The sequence below is a fragment of the Polypterus senegalus genome, chromosome 6 (genome assembly GCF_016835505.1).
Source record: "Polypterus senegalus isolate Bchr_013 chromosome 6, ASM1683550v1, whole genome shotgun sequence".
Lineage (NCBI taxonomy): Eukaryota > Metazoa > Chordata > Cladistia > Polypteriformes > Polypteridae > Polypterus > Polypterus senegalus.
In genome coordinates this window covers 129,021,289-129,032,210 of record NC_053159.1, presented here as the reverse complement: position 1 = coordinate 129,032,210, position 10,922 = coordinate 129,021,289, and the positions used below count along the sequence as shown (strand labels likewise).

At 39.0% G+C, this 10,922-nt stretch overlaps 1 protein-coding gene across 1 annotated transcript in view; it reads right to left on the bottom strand.

The window, feature by feature from the left end:
• Positions 1 to 9,361: 9,361 nt before the first annotated feature.
• xaf1 (XIAP associated factor 1) overlaps positions 9,362 to 10,922 on the bottom strand; it is a 38,920-nt gene continuing 37,359 nt past the window's right edge. Inside the window, exon 8 of the mRNA XM_039757161.1 lies at positions 9,362 to 10,828. Coding sequence (XP_039613095.1) covers positions 10,807 to 10,828 — 22 coding nt within the window. The 3' untranslated portion in view covers positions 9,362 to 10,806. The remainder of the gene's footprint in view (positions 10,829 to 10,922) is intronic.

The following is a 10,922-nucleotide window of genomic DNA, read 5'->3' as shown; positions in this document are numbered from 1 at the left end:
CAGTTCTTTAGATTTCAGTCTGTTTACATTTGTGCCTGAAAGCTGTGGACTTCAACAAATGTTCAGCGTCTACATGAAAAGGCAGAACTATAAAATGCCTAGGGGTTCTCCGATGAGTGGGATAAGAATCAGGATTCTCCCCGATGCTACACTTCTCTACTCACCTACCCAGTAACTGAGAAAAATGCTCCCATGCTAACTTTCCTCCTCCTGTACTGCTGTCCTGTTTACTAATCAGTCACCTTTCTTTTTTGAACCCATGATTAAATCAACTCATGGTCACATTCTCCTTTTAACCTTCTGTTGAACTCCCTCACAGGATTTTTCCCTTATATTTTTCTGATGCATTTTCCTCCATTTGCCGCCTGGTATGTTATTCAATAATCCCAAGAACAAATTTCTTGCTGTCTTCCTTTACCACAAACAAAAAACCTGTAGGAGAGTACTTTCTGAATCCCTAGGTTCCCATTGACGACCACACTGTAATGTCAGGTACACACATTTTAACATAATGACATTTGAAAATGAAGCAATAAACCTTTAGGCATCTCTATTCAGTACAAAAGTGACGAGGCTACAAGTGCATTTTCTGTTTTCGGCAATGTTATTGATGAGCCTAGCAGCTGTAGGAAGTTATTTGTCAACTTCATGCAGGAATTAGTTTGGCCGAATTACCTTTATAAATCATCTGGATGTCATTATGCTTGCTTTGGCCGATTTTTCATTTTATTATCAGGTTGTTCTTTTATGATTCATGCATGCTTAATATTGCAGAACAACTGCTGTGTTATTTTGCACCATGATATTCTGGTAATGCAAGACTTGTACCCTGAGCCAATGGTAACTCACAGAGGATTTCCAAAAGTCCTTTTGAAGTTGTCAGTAACAGGATGCCTGGGTAGTAACAGGTTCATTAAATGCTTCAATACGTATTGGGTAAGGTTAACAACATATGACCTGTGGAACTACAGTCCAATATGCAGTGTAATTAAATCACTTTCAATCTTTACAGATTTACTTTTGATCACAGTACAGAAACGGCCAATTAGTACAGTGAATGACATCCTCAGAAATACTGTTGATTTGTACAAAAATTCTCTCTTATTTTATATATATACACAAGTGAACCCTCGTTTATCACGGTTAATCTGTTCCAGACTCTACCGTGATAAATGAATTTTCGCGAAGTAGGATTCTTTATTTATAAATCGAATATTTTCACAGTTAAAGTATAGAAAACCTGTTTACGACCTTCTAAATACGTTTTTTAATAACATTATTAGAGCCCTCTAGACATGAAATAACACCCTTTAGTCACCATTACACTCGTATTACCCAATATATTAGACAAAATAAGAGAAAATAAGACATATTAGACGTTACAAATATCATATTACTAGGCGCACTCGCCTTTTAAGGCGACCGACTTTTATCCTCAATTTTTGTGCGCTCCATGTGTACATCAGGCATGTAAGTGTAGGGAATGAGAACATCAAAGTGCCCATTCATAACATCTCCCGAAAGTATTTTTTTATCCCCTCAAGTGCTTGTCCAAAGTCGTACAATGTCAGCCCAAATCTGTACCGCTAAAGACGGAGTTTCATGCACTAAATAAGCTATAGATGAGAATAAGCAAGCACCATCTCCCCTGATATTTACTACGCGGTGAGGCATTTGTACTCCATCAACATTAATTATTTCCAGAGACATAATTTTGTCTATTTTTCCAGCGCATCGCGCAAAAAAGCAAGGGAACGATGAGAGCACCAGAACTCTGCTCATATCGCGTCTTTTCGTACCTTAAGCTGCAAGTAGTAAGTCTGTAATAAGCGGAATACCGCTACGCTTTGCACTCACGGGATGGAAGAACAATCCCGAACGCTTTTATATAGTAGATTATTGTACTATACATTTAATTACACACAACCACTAACCTATGAAGGCACGACCTCAGTAGGAGAGTCTTCAGAGGTGGTGCAGTATCTTCAGCAGGTGCGTTGTTGTCTTCAGTGAAGAAGTACTAAGAGTAGGCAGTGGGTGTCTGGGTGCGCGACTGGAGAACATCTTGATAGGCAGTTGCTGGTGGTGTCTTTTCATATGCGTGAGGAGGCTTTTGTAGGGTATTGCCATCTTTAATCATATCCAAGAGTTTCACCTTCTCCTGGATAGTAAGCATCTTCTTCCGGCACTTAGTTTTATTGTCAGAAGGCTTATAAAAAGCAGCACGTTTAGGAGCCATCGTAGGGCTTAGATAAAAGTTCTCAGAAAGCGCATGCGTAGTGATGTAAGCGTGTATGAGAAAAAAATCGCGATAGAGTGAAGCCGCGAAAGTCGAAGCATGATATAGCGAGGGATCACTGTATATATATATTTATATATATATATATATATATATATATACACACACACACACACACTATATATGATTACCCAGTGGCTTCGCTCACTGAGTGCAATGGGAAAAAAATAAAATGTAGTATATAAATTATTAAACAGTAAAACATTAACATGTAAGAAGTAAAGATACATTGAGCAGTACTGGAGTGCTTTCAGGTAAAGTACATTTTAAAGGCGCTATAACACAACAGGTAGGTAGCACTAACAGCAGCTTAAATGTATTTGGATCATCTTTCAGTAGGAGATCCCTTGTGAATACGCTGTGGTATAGAAATTACATTTTCTATGCGATCCTGCAAATTTCTGCCCGACTACCTTGCACTACGTGCCTGTGATTTAAGAGAAAAAATATTTTGAGAAATGTGGACGCTGCCATTCCGTGCTTAACGGGCAGAAGGTCAAAACAATTCCCAAGTCCAAAACTTAACATGAAGAGGTTGGGACAGTTATCCCTCGCTATATCGTGCTTCGACTTTCGCAGCTTCACTCCATCACGGATTTTAAATGTAAGCATATCTAAATATATATCATGGATTTTTCGCTGGTTTGCGGACTTCTGCGGACAATGGGTCTTTTAATTTATGCTACACGCTTCCTCAGTTTGTTTGCCCAGTTGATTTCATACAAGGGACGCTATTGGCGGATGGCTTAGAAGCTACCCAATCAGAACATGTATTACGTATTAAATAAATCTCCTCAATGATATACGATGTGCTTCCCGAGCGGTGCTTGACTGTTTGCTTTTCTCTGTCTCTCTCACCCTCTCTGACATGCTCTGTGCCTGACGGAGGGTGTAAGAGCAGAGGGTCCGTTTGAGCAGAGGGGCTGTTTGCACAGAGGCTGTTTGCCTAGAGGATACAGACGCTCCTGTAAAAAATGCTGAAAGACTACCTTCACATTGCTCCCTTCTTTGCGCCGCTTTATCACGGTGCGCAGATGTAAAAGCACAACAGCACGTATTGATTTTTTGATTGTTTGCTTTTCTCTCGCTCTCTCTCTGACATTCTCTGCTCCTGACATGCATTCCTTTGAAAAGGAAGATATGATTGCATTCTTTTAATTGTGAGAAAGAACTGTCATTGTCTTGTCATGGAACACAGTTTAAACTTTTGACTAAAGGGTGTTATTTCATGTCTAGAGGGCTCTAATAATGTTAACAGTGTGGGAGAGTTTATAAGGGATTAAAATATATAAAAATAACCATACAAACATATGGTTTCTACTTCGCAGATTTTCACCTATCGCGGGGGGTTCTGGAACGCAACTCCCGCGATCAAAGAGGGATTACTGTACATCTTCTTAGATGTAAACCCTCTATCTTCTTAAAAGAATTCATCACAAAAGCAACCTTGAATGTTGCGGGGTTTTAGTGACCTGAACTCACCTTAAGGGACAGTAAGTAGTCGTGCAGTGCAATTTACAAAGACAGTTTTGCTATGATGGTGCCGATTACACTCATTCCCAAAGATTTAAACAGTGCGAGAAAAGAGGATGCCGCCCGAAACTGCAAAGCTCTCGACCCAGCGGAGCAGCCCAACATTCTGCGCCTCTGAGCGTCCACTTTGTTCTCACGACCCCTCGTCGCGGAAGGCGGTGTCGCCTTCACATTGTTTACAGCTCTGCGCAGTTAAAAAGTAGAAAGACGCAAAGCTGTTTTCCTCATCCCTTCTATTATCAAGTACTGCCAATTAAAAAAAAGTTGTTTTCGTGACAGTCACGTGGACAAATAAATAAAACTTCCCGTCAGAACGCACTTGGCGGCAGATGGCTTAGCACTGGAGTCCAGAGAGGAGGGCTGGGAGAGGGCGACGCGGAGCGCACTTCTATGAGATAGATCGGCGTGTTTGTGTTTACTTCTTTTCAATTTCAGTAAAATAACTCGCACAATAACAATCCGTAGGACGATAAAAAAATGGCATCCACAAACGAAGTGATTAGTTCCTGTATAGTATGTTCTGTGGTCATACGCGTGGTCATATGTAATTTCCGTTTCAAACTCGAAAAGGATTTTATATATATAGATAATAAAAGAAAATCTTGAGACAAGACTTTTGCCAAGAGATTTTTTTCAAGTCCCGCTCTCCTCTCAACCATTTTCAACCACGGTCTTCTCACCTCTCATTCGTGTAAATGCTTTTGACAGACACCGTTTCTGCTCTCTCCGCTCTTATAAATTTTAATGTTTTCCCCACTTTAAGTTCCCAAGTGAAGAAGACTTATTATGTCCAAATCTTATCCAAGAATTTCATCCCGAAGGTTTATCGACAGAAGAACTGAGTACACGTGCAAACCTAGCAATGAGAAACTATGAAGTTAACTCAAAAATTGATCAGTTACACGCCAAATTGCTTAAATGAGTATCAATATATTATGCTGAAACAGTTGGTGGTGATGGTGTGGAAGATGAAAATATCAACTTACAATATCCAGAAGAATATCTACAACCATTAACACTGTCTGGTCATCCACCAGCCAATTTACTGTTGAAAGAAGGATGTATCGTAATTTTATTGCATAATTTATGTCTGAGTGATGAGCTATGCAATAGGACAAGATTAGTTGTATTCAAAATTGTTCAAACAATTCTGACGTAAAATTTTAACAGGCGACAAGAATGGTAATGTAGTACATCTTCCACGGATAACATTAGACACTAAAGGAGATCTTGATATGCCATTCGTATTAAAACGTTTACAGTTTCCTGTTAGAATCTGTTTAAATTGTACATCCGCATACCATCTGTGAAGTAGCTAGCATGTAGCGCCTGCACGGGGGTTGGCGAGCGAAGCGATTATTATATATACATATATATATATATATATACATACAAAGAGAGAGAGATGTGAAGCTAAAACTGAAAATTTGGAGAGGCTAATTTGCTACAATCTAAATCTAAATGTGGGAGCATCTGCTCTTATTTGATACAAGTACTTTCAGCACAAAGGATGATTCTAAGAGTATAAAACAGCTCACATTGCCCTTTGAATGTGAGCCTCACTAATTAACCAACATCTCCCACACAATGCCTCGTTTCCCCAAAAAGAATACAAGTAACTGTCCAAGACTCAGTTATAGTATTGTGCTCTTCCATTGGATTCCTTCAGCTGTCTTTACTTACAAGTGTATATGGCGAGGTGTACCACAGGTCCATGATCAGTGTGAGATGCAGGATTTTATAGAACAGTCCAGCCCAGTCGCAAGAGCGTAGGTGAGAATAAGAAAAGATGTGCAGTCATGGAGTGCTTAATGAGGGAATGGGATAATTTATCATTTACATACACAATAGCAGTCAATGCAGCTATCCATAGTGCTACATGGATTATTAGGGAAAGAACCTACACCAAGGCGCCACAAGCAACAGTCCAATCATAGTGGCTGCAGGTTTTCATTCCAGCCAACTTCCTAATTAGAAGACAGTCCTTGCAGATACTGAAACTTGGTATTTAACTATTTGGCTTGTTACTGCTTTCATTCATTCGAGAGACATTTTAATTGCACTGTAGAGTTTCCTTCCCTGAGAAAATTATCCACGTGTTTTGTAGACCAGAACAGATATACATTGAACAGTCCTTCCAATTTCCCTCTCATTTATTTCTAAAAATTTTTTAACACAAATACTTCATGGTACATTTGCACATCTGTCTTGTTTGAAATTGTCCAGGTCAGGATCCAATCTGCGATTGTTGCAATCAAGCTCCAGCTTCGCTAGTCCACATGGTTTGGGAGTGTATCAAATTAAAATCAGACAGCCTGGTGTCACAATCCCTCCTAACCCATTAACAGCTGTGTTTGGTGGACACCTAGATGGGCTTAAAGTAGAGAAGGACAAACAAACTGTAATTGCCTTTACTTCACTATTAGCAGGTAGACTTATCTTGCTCAACTGGAAGAATCCTAACCCACCTCATTTAAGTCAGTAGGTAACTGATGTTATATACTATTTGAAATTGGAAAAAATCTAATTCTTTCTTAGAGGATCTGTTCAAAACTTTAAAACTTGGCAGGATCTAATCTATAATATTGTAGAATAATCACTTATATTGGGGAGAAAGACTCCTTTCCCGCTATACTACTCTGAAATGTTTTAGTCTGGCTGTTAGCCTTCCTCTCTTTCTCATAGGTAGGGGTTGAATTGAATTTAGTTTTGTTAGGTTTGACTTGGAATGTTACCAGCTTTACGTAAATTCAATAAATGTAAAAAAAAAAAAAAAAATCTAAAGCTAAAGGACAAAAATTATAAGTGAGCAAAGCATGAGGGAGAGTCACTAGAAGGGTTAGGGATGGAAGGAAGTCAAAGCCAAAAAGAAAATTAGCTCTAGCCTGCATTGGATATAAGCTATTTACACTAGAAGGGTTTTTTTTTTCAGGCATTAATTAACCAAGGGTTAACATCATGTTACTGAGCCCCCATATTTATAGCAGAACATCTGCACACGTCATTGATGCGCCACTTGCTAACATTTGATATGAACTACAGTATGTATCTCATAAACAAAATGAAAAAGTAAACTTTGTCTAGATAATAAAAAGTATAAAGTAGTGCAAAATGAATGCTTCAAAATAAAAATAAAAAAACTAACATTCAGCACAATGAATACCATTGTGACTACTTACCCCAGTCCATCCTCGGTTAAGGACTACAAGATGCCTTACAAATCAGGAGATTCTCATTGGTGCGTAATGTTAAAAGCGAACATTAGAAGCAAAGTCAATGACTCATTCTTCTTTAGTTTTGTATTTCTGAATCTTAGTAGCTCCACCATAGGTAATGGAGAATGGATTTGTTTTCTGTAAGGGTTGCAGTTCTTACAAGAACACATCTGATAATGACAACCTCCAGGCTTACATGGTATGTAACAGTGAGTAGGTCGTACTTTCAAATAGTTATCCGAACTGCTGAATGGAAAAGTCCTTCAGAACGCCAGTATGCGTAGAAAGAGGATGGGTAGAGGTACTCTCTGTATTGTAAATGGTGCCCAGCAACCTTTTCAACTAAATACAAACAAGACAGAACTGCTTCTTTTTGGGATCTCAAGGGGAATAGAAGCTTGACTTCTCACTGAATGTGGGATCCCCTCAGATCATTACAGGACTGTTTCTTGTGGTAGTGCTTGGCATTGGCTTGAAGCTGATGTGCAAATGTCTGCCACTGTCAAGAATGTACCCCACTAATTGCATTCCATCACCAGAGACCATCCCTATCACCCCTTGCTGGTGACTGAAGACTGTTGTCACAACTTTATCACCTCTTGTTTGGATTACTTTCTCTCCAAAACCATTACCTTCAGCCAGTGTTAACATACTACAACTTAAAATGTGCTGTAGCCGAGTTATCTTCATGATCGCATTATATCACATATAGTATAATGATGTTAACCATTAGGTACAAAATCATCCATAAAACCCTGGAACGCTGTCAGCACAAATACCCACAAATAAAAATCTACGCTGATTGCAAAGCTCAAATCAGTGAGGCAAACAAGATAGCAGGCTTCTCACTCTCCCAAAGTTTCACCCACAAAACTAAAGTGATGCTTATCCATTAATTTTGTCTCTTCATGCATTCTTTTTAGGATTATTCAATCATAATATTTTTAGAGTACACAAAAGGGTCCATTTTGACCTACCCAAAGAACATTACTCTTGTGGGCCATGTTCTTTGTCAAACTGCAGCAGGCAGCAATGCACTATTTAGTCATTTATTTCAAATTAGCCTTTTAAGATGGGGTCTTTTAAATCTTTGCATACCCCCTTTTCCTTTCTGAGGAGTCTTAGGAGGCAGACAATTATTAGAGCATCATTCCCATGAACTTTGGTGGAGAATATCAATCTCGACAACATTCCTCAATTGCACAGAATTACCATAGTATACATTTAGTTTCTGAATGGGTCTTCTTTTTTTGTACTTGTTTACTAACAGACTATTGCAACTATTGGCAATACTGTAATTTGTATTACTATTCTTTGTGCACATATGCACTACATGGCTGTTCGTGGACACTGGAGTATTACCCCGAAGTGAGCTTGTTGGACATCCCATTCCAAGACCACTTCACGTTGCAGTTGTAATACCCTCAAACTCTTCTTAGAAGGCTTCCCACAAGATTTTGGAGTGCTTCTGTGGGGAATCTGCATCTATTCAGACAAAAGAGCAGTTGTGGTGTCAAGTACTGATGTTGGATGAGAACACCTGGCTTGCTGTTCACGTTCCAATTCACCTCAAAGGTGTTCAACAGGGCTGAGGTCAGGGCTCTGTGCAGGACACTCGTTGTATGCTGTAGCATTAATAGTATCCTTTCACTGGAACCAAGAGGTCTAGCCAAAATCTTGAAAAAACGCTCCAGACCACTATCCCCCCGCCACCAAACTTAACGTTGGCACTATGCTGTTCAGAAGGTAGCGTGCTCCTGGCATCCACCAAACCCAGACTGCGAACTAGTTAAGTGTGATTCATCACTCAGATCCGCTGCTCCAGTATCCAATGGAGGCATGCATTACACCACTTAATTTAGGTTTGTGTTCAGCTGCCTGGCTATGAAAGCCCATTTCATAAAGCTTCTCCCACACAGTTCTTGTCCGGATACAAAAGAGTAATGGCGATTCTTACACACTGTGTGCTTCAGCACTTACGTAGCTCTGCTTTGAGAGTTTGTGTGGTGTACCACCTCATGGCTGAGCTTTTGTTTTTTGACGTTTCCACTTTGCTATCATAGCACTTACCGTTGACTGGAGCAGATCTAGCAGAGCAGAAATGGACCTGTGGCAAAGGTGCCATCCCATGATTATGCTATGATTTTATGCTCCTGTTAACAATGGTGCGGTTGAAATACCCAAACTCAAAACTTTTGTCATATAGTGTATATCTAAAATCATATCTACATCGTTATGTAGCTACTAGTTCTGCCAATATTAAGCAGAAAATAAAATCTGCACGATCCTGTAAAAAAGAAAATATCACACAATATTAATACACCCTACAAGTTTAATTGAAAATGATTATTATTACCATGTTGAATGATTGAAAGATATTGAAGAGAGTACCAGAGAGGAAAACTAACAAATCACAAATGAATTAATTCTAAAATCATGTAAATCACAATTACGATTTTTTTTTGTGCTTCTTAAACAGGTCGTACATTTTGTAATTAAGTTGGACTTAGAAAAGACAACACGTTTGTTACAAATGTTTAAATACACAGTCCATTAAAGATTATTTTTTTAGGTACCTGGCAGGGGAAAACACAGAAACAGAGTGCGTAGTGCTACTGCTTCACAGTTGACGTGAATCCTGGCACAATCACCACCTTTGTCAAATCAGCCAGAGTCTGGGTTTCTCTGCATCTTTCATACAGTTATGAAGGGAAGCATTACGTGCAAGGTACAGATCAACCATTGCTGTCCACACATCCATGCAAGGCCACTTTAAAATCAGCATTTAAAGTGATTTAAGTGCACATTTCTACGGATGCAGAAGGAAAAACAACTCTGGGGAAACCCCACTGGAATGTTGTAAGATTGTGCAGACTTCACACAGATGTAATCAATAATCAAATTCAAATCCTGGCAGCCACAAAGCAGCAATGATAGCCAAAGCATTGCCAACCACAAACTCAAAGTGTCAATTTTGAAAATATTTGAGTATTAGTTCCTTTTATACATCTGATCACCTTTTGACAGGCTTGTTTAAGGTGGGGCTGGCTGTTCGGAAATCATGTTCACTTCTGTGCTCGGAAATAGAACCATAACAACCAGCATTGAAAACAGTGTGTGAACTCAACATGCCCAAATGCAATGATTCTGTTGCTTATGTAGATTCTTTCATCTGCTAATAAGGTAATATATGTGACGACGACAAATACTCATTTTACGTAGAAAGCTGTACATAATGGAAATATGCTTTAGTTTCACTTACATAAGCTACTTTGCAACCAAGAGGTGAAGAATACGTCTGTCTTGTAAAGTTGTGTGTGTTATGATCTAGGCGTACCAGTTTTCTCCCATGGTGAATGTTCCGGTTGTTCTTTTAATACTGTTTAAAGACACTGTCAGGCACAGATGCTGATATTTAGTATGACTTCTGATCTGACCCATCCATCCAAAGCTAACAGACAGTTCCCACTCCCACATAATGTAAAGCTGTACTTTTACCACTTCATTCTTTTACCATTTAAATTACATTTTTAGAAAATGCATATACAGAAAAAAAGACTGTATACTCAATCAGATTCAACTGTTTGAGCACAAGTGCAGTTTGTAGTTCTGTATTTACAGAGACTCATGCCTGTGCTGCATCACAGTGTGACAAAGGAGATCATCCTTAGCTGTGAATGTCCTAGTAATGAAAACAGGGTGAACATCATGAGTCGCCTGAACATTTCCCACAACCATCAATGGAGGAAGGAGGTCATCTTAAATTGTTTCCTCAAGAGATCTGTAAAATGAGATGCTATTGTTAACATGAGTAGTGGTACATTACCTTGATAATGTATGAATAAAAACTTACACTTCTCACCTCTTTTATAATA